The 11,272-nt window shown below is 41.3% G+C and overlaps 1 protein-coding gene across 1 annotated transcript in view; it reads left to right on the forward strand.

Annotated features, from left to right (window-relative positions):
* The window catches only part of LOC104728176 (arogenate dehydrogenase 1, chloroplastic-like), a 3,019-nt gene continuing 1,410 nt past the window's right edge, over positions 9,664–11,272 (forward strand). The window contains exons 1-2 of the mRNA XM_010447201.2: positions 9,664–10,850; positions 10,936–11,266. Coding sequence (XP_010445503.2) covers positions 9,748–10,850; positions 10,936–11,266 — 1,434 coding nt within the window. The 5' untranslated portion in view covers positions 9,664–9,747. The remainder of the gene's footprint in view (positions 10,851–10,935; positions 11,267–11,272) is intronic.

Here is an 11,272-nt window from a genome sequence, read left to right on the forward strand (position 1 = left end):
AGGAATCGGCACCTTCGAGTTGGTAGATAGAGACACCTTGATTTTAAAGATGATGAAGCCTCCAGAATAAGGATGATGGAATGAAAGGTCGCACAAGAGTTGCGGAAAGACTCTTGATATACCGGTTTGATCTTTCAGCCTCACACCAAAAAGATCGGATCTCTCAGCCTCGCACCAAGGAGATCGGGTTTTGACTATAGGAATCACACCAAGTAGTCGGTTTTGACTGTTGGGATCACACCAAGCAATCGGTTTTGTTCACAAAGAACAGAAGAGAATCACTCTAAAAAAAAAGAAAATGTTTTATAAAAAAGTTGGTTGATTATTTCTTTGCTCTTACATGAGTTTATATAGGAAAAGAAAACTTGGTAACAAAACCAAGTATTATTCTTGAAACTAAAAACAATAAAGATAGATAGTTGAATGAAGACCCAATTCTTGATGTATCCCTTCCTCCAAAGTGACTTTAGGTGCATGTATCTCTATTTTCGTCACTCTTCTTTGACCACAAAATAAAGTGATTATTTTGGGATTTCTTGGACTTGAATTAGGCTCAAAGTGGACTAGACTTGATAGGTATCATCCCCAATATAATTTCTCATTCTCTCTTTGGCCATAAGCTCTTGAATTAGCCCATTAAGTGTTTCCTTGNTCACTGATAACTCTCTAATTTGCATGTTTTAAGTATCCTTTTTCGTTCGTATTCCGCATTGTTTATACCTTTAACTTAGCATTCTTAGGTCATTAACTGTAGTAATTCGCTTTTAGGCCATTTAGGGTGTTGCATTCTTGCATTTGCATACTTTGGATGAAAACAGGTGATTTAGAGTCTAAAATGGGGGAAAACAAGGACAAATCCGAACGTGTACCCGAAGGAGCCATCGAGCTGGAAGAACAGTCTGAACTCCAACACGATCGAGGAGGATCCGAGAGTAGGAAGAACAACCCGAAGATCTACCCGAGGATTAACCCGAACTCATCTTTGTGCACCCTATCGAGTAGACCCTCAGGCAGGACTGGGAAGCTAGGTCAAAGGGGTTTCCATATATAAACCCCTCCTCTTCTTCCTTGCAAACGAGCACGCCGCAGACCCTCAAACCAGAGAACGAGAGCTTTTGTGAGAGAACTAAGCGACTCAAAACACTTTTAACTTTTTGTTAGGATTTTTTATATATCTTTTTGTCATTTCCTTAGATCTCTACTTTGTACTCTTTATCCTCTACTCTATCTTTTAATACAATGCAATTTTCGTTCATATATGCTTTTATGTTTCTTGTAATGATTTCCGAGTAGTGTAGTAAGGTTTCTAGGGATGGGATAGATTATTTTGTGTTCTTGATCGGTTAGGATGTCTTAGTTTGATTGAATATGTTTTATAGATTCCCTTCTAGGTTGGTGTTCTTAATGCCGTCAACAAACCGAGAGGGTGAGATTAGATCTAAGGTGTTTTACCACCGAGAGGTGTAGATGAGATGCTTGAATACCCAATGCTAGAGATTTACTCACTTAGCCTAAGAGATTAGATGAGTAAGGGGTTTATTGACAATAATGAATCGGTTCTTATTGCCTGCTTGGTCATGTTTCTCCAACGAGAGTTGGGTAGGGGAGTGATCAAGGTTGATTGTTTCTAGCACGAGAGTGTTTTAACAAGATATTAGAAATTCATTGTCTAGGGAATATTTACTTGAGGAATGTAAGACATTCGTATTGGTCACGAACACTTAGGATTCGATTACCCCATCCTTAGAAGCTTTCGTAGTTTAATTGCATGCATTTTTATTCATCACTCGATCCCTTACCTGAACAGGTACACGATCACCTTCTTCGAGTAACCCCTTGAGTTGTTATACCTTCTTTGCTTACTCGATCACCCCACCCGATCATGTACTCGAATGCTTGCATCGAGTGCTTAGGTCGTGTGGTTCTTTGTTTATATTCTTTTCTTTTATTATTTTAGGATTGTTAGACAAAGTCCCATTATTGCTTGGCTTGACTTGCATTGTTCTGATTGCATCCTTCCTGCTAGCATAAACAACAATTTGGATTGATAACCCTTTGCACTACAACTGCATAGGGAATTGATACCCTGGGTGGAAATGCCTGTTATCAGTCACCCATCCTGAGACTACTCTAGCATAAGTACGCTTAACTGTGGAGTTCTCTCAGGACCTTTGACCGAAAAAAGAAGTGCACGTTAGTGACATAGGTGGCCAAATCAATTCTGCTAAACCTCTCCGCAAGTCTCTGAAACCGGGGTGTCACACTAGTACTCTGGTTTTCTGTTCGTCCTCGTCAAGGAAACCTATGGTCTTCCTCCTCTTCGCCTCAATAAAACATATGTTGCAATATGCAACCAGACAAGGTGGCATCTCTGCCACTCCTCCAAGACAATTCTGGATCCAATCCCGCGGATGCGATTCAAGCAGCCTAAGTTTGGCCAACGAATCATATCTCATTCTTTCCACTACGGTGAGGCGATTTCGATATTCCAGATGATGATCCTCAATGGCAGAAAAGAAATTTTCCATGTCAGATCTTTCATCTGGTCTAACTCGGGACATCAGTGTCCATGGAACTTGGATGCTCGGGTAGTTGGGCATCCCCTTTCAATCGTTTCAGCATTCAAAAACGTTATAACATCGTTTCCAACCCTAAATGGGGAACCGACACTACCAACCGAGCTCGGCATTGGTTCTATGCAAGCCTCCTTTGCTCGGAAAAGTAATCCTATAAACAAAGGATGAGGTTGATTTATATTGTTCCAAGGAGGATTGATATGATCCTCCCAAGGAATCGGCACCTTCGAGTTGGTAGATAGAGACACCTTGATTTTAAAGATGATGAAGCCTCCAGAATAAGGATGATGGAATGAAAGGTCGCACAAGAGTTGCGGAAAGACTCTTGATATACCGGTTTGATCTTTCAGCCTCACACCAAAAAGATCGGATCTCTCAGCCTCGCACCAAGGAGATCGGGTTTTGACTATAGGAATCACACCAAGTAGTCGGTTTTGACTGTTGGGATCACACCAAGCAATCGGTTTTGTTCACAAAGAACAGAAGAGAATCACTCTAAAAAAAAAGAAAATGTTTTATAAAAAAGTTGGTTGATTATTTCTTTGCTCTTACATGAGTTTATATAGGAAAAGAAAACTTGGTAACAAAACCAAGTATTATTCTTGAAACTAAAAACAATAAAGATAGATAGTTGAATGAAGACCCAATTCTTGATGTATCCCTTCCTCCAAAGTGACTTTAGGTGCATGTATCTCTATTTTCGTCACTCTTCTTTGACCACAAAATAAAGTGATTATTTTGGGATTTCTTGGACTTGAATTAGGCTCAAAGTGGACTAGACTTGATAGGTATCATCCCCAATATAATTTCTCATTCTCTCTTTGGCCATAAGCTCTTGAATTAGCCCATTAAGTGTTTCCTTGATCTTCTTTGATTTTGACTCTTTGGTCCAACTTGCTGATGATAAACAACATCGGCTGTATCATTTCTTCACCTTGGGTTTAGTAGTAACAACTCCTGGTTGCCAAACATAATTCTGGAAGCTCCTAAACCAATTGGACCTAAAACTCTTCAAGAGAACAACTAGATTAACCTCCTTTGGCAAATGGAATGTATCCCAAATAGTAGTTTGACTAGAAGAGTTGATCTTCAACTTCGTTTGTGTGGAACAAGGCTCAAGGATCTTCTTGGATGGTCTCATGATCATATCAAGGATGGGTTTCCAATTTTAAGATTGGAAAAGATCAATCCCCTCCGTGATTAAAACTCAAATTTTCCAAAATTCAAGGGCATCTAAAAAACAACAGGGGGCCACAAAGCGGGCAATATTCTTACAAGGGCATGGCGCCCGGATTAAATAGGTCTGAAAAGAAAAATAACAAATGCAAAAGAAAAGGCCCTCGCTTAAGCTTCCGGGAGATCGGAAAGGTCAGCCTCAAACACGTTAGCGTTGGACCCGTGCGGATCTCTGACAAAGTCCAGAGCCAGAACCCCAAGGTGAAGAAGACCGAAGCAAAGTTGGTCTGGGGACATGATGAGATCGCCATCCTCCATCTCAATAATGTCCAAGGCTTGAACAATGTCATTGGCCTTCATATGGTTCTCCTCGATTTCGGTGATCTGCTCATCGGGGATGGACGCGCCTTTCTCCAGCAATTACTTCACCGTTTCTTTAACCCCGAACACTTGGTTGAGGACATCCTCCTTAGGGCGAACTACCGTTTCTTGGTCGACCAAATAGGCCTTCACCTTGTCCACACGATGTTGAGCCCTTTTTGTTGTCCCCTCGACCCTAGCTAGTCGATCCTCACGCAGTGGAGACGTTTCGAATCGAACTTTGACTTCAGTGCGTCGAAGTCCCGCCGCAGATTAGAGTTCTCCTCCTGGACAACCTTTTCTTGGGACTCCAGTTCAGAAATCCTTTTTTCAAGATGAATGCCACCTTTGTCCTTCTTAGCGATAACGCCTTCAAGCTCGTAGATTTTAGACTGCTTGAGTTTGTCTGCAGCTCGGATCTATTCAAGGCACTCTTTCACCTTCTGGAAGTCAAACTTGGAGGTCGACACCGACTTAAATCGCCTATCAAACATCAAAGCTAGCGAATTGGCACGAGCGGCTGTCTGCGAATCCATACAGGGAGAATTACGAGGCGGTAGGTTTTAAAGAAAAGAAAAACAAAGAATGAATCATACCTGAAGCAAAGACTGGGCGAGGTCGAGATATTGCTGCGGGAATTCCATCAAACTCAGTTTTGGGAGGATCACAGAAGAAATCTTAAGATTTTAACAAAGCTCACCAGCAGCTGCCCGGTTACAGACGAGAGGACCGTCTCCAAAATAGTCGAACACAAATTGGTCAGATCGGTCATTTGCCCTCTTAACTGAAAACTGGTCTGGGGATTCGAGCAAGACGTCTGATATGATCATGAGACCATCCAAGACGACCCTTGAGTCTTGCTCAACACGAACGAAGTCAAAGATCAACTCTTCCTACCAAACTGCTATTTGGGATGCATTCTTACCTCATCTAGAGCATATCTCGAAGTTGAATCAGTCCAATCAGAGTTTAGGTGAAGGAGTTATTCATTTTACAAATCAGGTGAACTCATGGCTACGCGACTTAGACCTACGAGAATTCAAAGGAGGATTCCGACCAAGCCAGAAGTACTCAAGCTATGAACAAAACTGTTCTGAAATCTTGATCCATCCTAGAACCACTGAGAATTGGAAGCACGTTAAAATCAGTTCATACTTGAAAGATATGGATATTTCAAGTCAGTGGATCTGTCCTAGTTCCATTTTCGCGTCTGAGCCAAAGATCGTGTTACACAGACCAACTCAGAATCAATTTGGACACGAAATCAAATGGAGGATCTCAATGGATCTCTTATGTTTCCAACAAGCTCAAGAACACAAGATTTGGCCAACAAACCACAGAGTTACGTCCCATTTGCCAAAGGAGGTGGATCTATTTCTTAACTTGATGAGTTTCAGGTCCAGTTGGTTTAAGAGCTTCCAGAATTATGTTTGGCAACCAGGAGTTGTTTTCTACTAAGCCCAAGATGAAGAAATGATACAGCCCATGCTGTTTCTCATCAGCAAATTGGATCAAGGAGTCAAAGAGAGTTAAAAAGATCAAGGAGGTACTTAATGGGCTAATACAAGAACTTATGGCAAAAGAGAGCATGGGAAATTATTTTGGGGATGATACCTATCAAGTCCAGCCCAGTTTGAGCCTAATTCAAGTCCAAGAAAGCCCAAAATAATCACTTTATTTTGTGGTCAAAGAGAAGTGACGAAAATTGGAGTTCAACTCACCTTGGGAAGGAAACCTTGGGAAGACAAAATTCAAGAGTTGAATCTTCATTCAACTATCTATCTTTATTGTTTTTAGTTTCAAGAATAATACTTGGCTTTGTTACCAAGTTTTCTTATCTTATATAAACTCATGTAAGAGTAAAGAAATAATCAACAATCCAACTTTTTATCAAAACCTTTTCTTTTTGAGAGTGATTCTCTTCTGTTCTTTGTGAACAAAACCGATTGCTTGGTGTGATTCCAACAATCAAAACCGACTACTTGGTGTGATTCCGATAATCAAAACCCCGATCTCCTTGGTGCGAGGCTGAGAGATCCGATCTTTTTGGTGTGAGGCTGAAAGATCAAACCGGTATATCAAGAGTCTTTCCGCAACTCTTGTGCGACCATTCATTCCACCATCCTTATTCTTGAGGCTTCGTCGTCTTTAGAATCAAGGTGTCTCTATCAACCAACTCGAAGGTGCCGAATCCTTGGGAGGATCATATCAACGTCCTTCGCAGAACACTTCCGATTTGGCTCATCCTGCAAACCTTCGATGGGATCCTGACTGGAGCCTTTGCCCTTGCCTTTTTTTTCTTCTTTGTCTTCTTCTTCTTTCCCCAAGCTTCCGGCTCGGGTGCGGATTATTCTGGGACAAGAGGGGCGACTTGTGGTAGACCAAAGGATGGAGGATTCTCCTGACTCTGGTCAACAATAACCTGATCGTCGTGGAGAGTTTCGATGTCAACGAGCTCCTTTCTAACCTTTCCCAATTCAGGTTCCGCTGCAACTTCGGTTCCGGAGTTCGGATTTTCAGATCGGAGCAGACTAGCGTTAGTGATCTTGTTCTCGATGGCCCTTGACGATTGACCCAATGTGCTGGCGAAACTCAGAAAGTTGGTCCTAGCTCAAACCATGGCTTCCTCAACTCGTCATCGAGTTCTGAGATCCCACTCTCAGTTAATTTCTTCAAGGAGTATGTCTCTAACTTGACGATATCCAGATGCCAATCTCGGAGCTGATAAAGGGCGAGCTGCAAAAAAAAAAATCAAATCAAGTCAGAAGAGATATGTCCGATCTGGAGTAAACAGAGAACGAGACTATACCAGGTGAATTGTTCCACACTCTCTGCCTGCCACACGCCAGATTTTTGAACGAATAATGGTCAACTCGGACGTAAAAGTAGCAAGCATCCCAATCCTTGAAGTTGCTGACTTTTTTACCGGGAAGGAAATTATGGGCTGGTTTCATGTTGACCATCCAAGTTCCATTGACTTTTGACGACTTGAAATTCATCAATTGCTGAAAGCATTGAACTCCGATCTGAATTCCGGCTTCGGCTGCGATAGTGAGAGCCGCGACAAAGTTACATATACTACCAGGGATGAGTTGGCAGATCGACACTTGCCATCGATGAGTGTATAGAGTGAGAGAACTTGGAAGGGGAAACTAAAGGCGACATTGGTAGAAATAATCCTCATAAAGACAGATATATCTTTTCGGCGGATTCCAAGGGCGATGATGATCCCTAGGGATTATGACAGACACGCTGCAGCTGTTAACACCGCAGGAGTTCATCATCGAGCGAACAGACTTAGCGTCACTTAGAGTCTTGTCACTTCCGATCTGACCTCAATGATCGAGAATTGGGGAAATATCTTCTATCATAACCCCATGAGGTGCAAATCGAGAGTCATCGTCATTTAGATCGCCGGAAAGAAATCCACCTGAGGGCAAGTCGGAAGATGCCGCAAAATTCCAATCATTACTGCGATCCAGTTCGCCAATCAAGGACGGTGTTTGTGCAGCAGAAATTTCACCCGACCTAGGAAATCGAGGGAGTTGGGCATCGCCATCCGACCTGATAGATCCCCCGATCTAATCTGTGCTGGACGATCTGGGAGTCCTAAGTCTGGAATTTCGGCGAACCAACTGGTCGCTTTTGGTACCTGAAGATGAAGCGGGAGTCGATGCACTGGCCATAACAGATAGCCGGAGAGTGTGGAAGAAAGTTGGAAAACGTATTGATAAAATAAAAAAACGGAGCAAATACCTTGTATCGTCGGCAACCCTAGTAGGAGCAATCATGACCTACGCGATGTTTCGGCTTCCGATCTGATCGAAGCAACGTGAACAACACGTGTCAAATTGATATTGAACATCGTGGCGGTGCAAAGATTGGGGTAAATAATTGTGTTTTCCTTATAGTTTAGATCAGATATTACCTTTCCTATAGTTTGAACATTCGAATTAACACCCGAATATACCGAACTGGGGGGACTAATTGTTGGTGCGGGATTTGGTACCCCCAACATACCGTTCTAAACCACAAGTAAATCAGATACCTAACCCGTGAATTCGGCCTAGGCGGCGAATTCGGGCTTCGAATGAAGGCCCAACGAAATCGACAGGCCTAGTTCAAGAGGAACAAGCCGACTTCCAGATCACCTCATGGCCGATTTGACGAAGAAGAAGAAACTTTCCTAATTTCATTTCAAGCTATTAGGAAAGTGGACATATTTTGTAATCTAGGATGGCATATAGATAAAAGGGTATCCCCTCCTTGTAAATGATCCAGAAATTAATACAATAACCTTAGTTCTTCATAATTTTTGAGCAAAACCTAGTTTGTTCTTCAAGAGATTTAAATTTCCTTTTATTTTCTATCTTTGATCGAGTTTTTGAGAGAATTCTTTACTGAATTTGTTTCTCCGTTCAAACAAATTCATTGTGAAAAATCCAGTTTCTACATGCTGGTCGTTTTTAGCATCCAACAAATCGCAACTGATCTCCTTACATGTATGCACTACCCTTCCAATGTCTTTTGACTCCTTTGTCTTTGGTTTTTTGTCTTAAGAATTATTAAGCTACAAGGTCATTCTCTTCCAATGTCTTATGGTTTTTCCAAGCCGAGGATACCGAACTTTTGAGAAATCTTTGGTTCTTTTTGTCTTAAAAATTATCAAGTTGCAAGGTCATTCCCTTACAATATCTTATGGTTTATTCAAGCCGTGGATACCAAAATTTGAGAACTCTTTGGTTCTTTATGTCTTTATTCTAAGAATTATAAAGGCGCAAGGTCACTCTTTTCCAATGTCTTATGGTTTTTCCAAGGTGAGGGTACCAAACTTTGAGAACTCTTTGATTTTTTTTTTGTCTTTTGTCTTAAGACCTATTAAGCAGTAGGATAATCCAATAAATAGCAACCTTTTTTCCAGTTCCCAACATGCATGCATTACCAACCCAACAATTCACAATTTTGCTTGGGACAATGCCCCCAATATAAATCTAACAGAACACTATTAGATTAATGTATGTCCATAATCTGTTAGGTCGGATTTTGCGGATCAAAAAAAACTTAGGAATTTTCAATTATTCAGAATTGAATTTGGGTTTAGAAAGAAAACAAAAACATCAAAATTTAAAAGCCCCAAAACTAAGAATCCCCGTACCAAATAATCAAAACCATAAACGGATCTAGATTCTTATTAAAGTGAATAATTTTTCTGTTGTTGGATAAGAACACCAAAAAAAACTAATTCGAAAATGACAATGATACAGAAGCCAATTGCTTAAATAAAACTTCTTTAAAAAACATTAAATCTGATCAGAAGTGGAGTAATCAATTGTACCCCATTCGAATTTTAGTCCTCAAAAACTTGAAAACACACAAAAAAATAGGAAAAAAACGAAGGATTTTTTTTTTGGTCAACAAAACGAAGGAGTTTACCTCATCGGTTTCATTTGCAATAATGTCTTAAAAACAAAAAGAAAAAATAATAATTTTTTTTTGTTTTTTTAACAGCTTGCTTTCAAAAATAATAATTAAAAAAAAAAAATGTATCCTACAACGTGCGTGCAGACTTCAAAATCTGCCACAAAGCTCCAATGGCAGTAGAAGTCAGAATCTACCGCTCCATCATCTTCTCCAAATGATCTCTCAATCTCAATCTCATCATCTTCTTCTCACTCAATCATCTTCCTTCTCATTCGTCTTCCTCCCAAAGCCCATCGCCAAACCTACTCACTCCCTCTCCTTTAACTCTCTCTCCTCAATGTTCCCTTCTCTCTCTCTCCGTCCACCTAGCCCCACCACCACCGCCGTCTCCGTCTCCGTCTCCGACAACAACCCTCTTCTCAGTTCCGATCCATTCCCTCCTCTCCGTATCGCCATTATCGGATTTGGCAACTACGGCCAATTCCTCGCCGAAACCCTAATTGCTCAAGGCCACATTCTCTTCGCTCACTCCCGATCCGATCAATCCTCCGCCGCTCGTCGTCTCGGCGTCTCGTACTTCCCCGATCTTCACGATCTTTGCGAACGTCACCCTAACGTTGTCTTACTCTGTACTTCGATCCTCTCCATCGAGAATGTCCTCAAAACGTTGCCGTTTCAGAGACTCCGTCGCAGCACTCTCTTCGTTGATGTTCTCTCTGTGAAAGAGTTTGCTAAGACTCTTCTCCTTCAATACTTACCTGAAGGTTTCGATATTCTCTGTACGCATCCAATGTTTGGTCCTCAGAGTGTGAATTCGAATCACGGCTGGGGAGGTTTAAGGTTTGTGTATGATAAAGTTAGGATTGGGGAAGATGATGAATTGAGAGTCTCAAGGTGTGAGAGTTTTCTTGGGGTTTTTGAGAGAGAAGGTTGTAAGATGGTGGAGATGAGTTGTGCTGATCATGATAAGTTTGCTGCTGAGTCTCAGTTTATAACGCATACGCTTGGTCGGGTTTTGGGGATGTTGAGTTTGCAGTCTACGCCCATTAATACTAAAGGGTATGAGGCATTGCTTGATTTGACTGAGAATACTTGTGGGGATAGTTTTGATTTGTACTATGGGTTGTTTGTCTATAATAACAACTCTTTGGAGATGCTTGAGAGGATTGATTTAGCTTTCGAGGCATTGCGTAAGGAGCTTTTTAGTCGACTTCATGGTGTTGTCAGGAAGCAGTCGTTTGAAGGTGAAGGTGAAACAAACAAAGTTCATGTTTTTCCAAATGGTTATGAAACTGATGCTTCTTTGGATTCGATGAGGTACACTGCTTCTTATGCTGTATTTCTATGCCCACTTGGATTTGATTTCTCTTTTGTGAATCTCTATCAATTTGTGATCCTGCAGGTCAGAAGATGTGTCTCTCAAGTATGAATATAACCCCCAGCTCTCTGGCATTGTTAATGACGGTTCGAGGCTCAAGATTGGTATTGTCGGGTTTGGTAATTTTGGACAGTTTCTAGCTAAAACAATGGTCAAGCAGGGTCACACGGTGTTAGCCTATTCCAGAACTAACTACACTGATGAAGCTGCAAAGCTGGGTGTCTCGTATTTTTCAGACCTTGATGATCTGTTTGAAGAGCATCCTGAAGTTATTCTTCTCTGTACGTCTATCCTTTCGACTGAAAAAGTTCTCAAGTCACTCCCATTTCAGAGACTGAAGAGAAGCACCCTTTTTGTGGAT

The sequence above is a fragment of the Camelina sativa genome, chromosome 11 (genome assembly GCF_000633955.1).
Source record: "Camelina sativa cultivar DH55 chromosome 11, Cs, whole genome shotgun sequence".
Taxonomy (NCBI): Eukaryota; Viridiplantae; Streptophyta; class Magnoliopsida; order Brassicales; family Brassicaceae; genus Camelina; species Camelina sativa.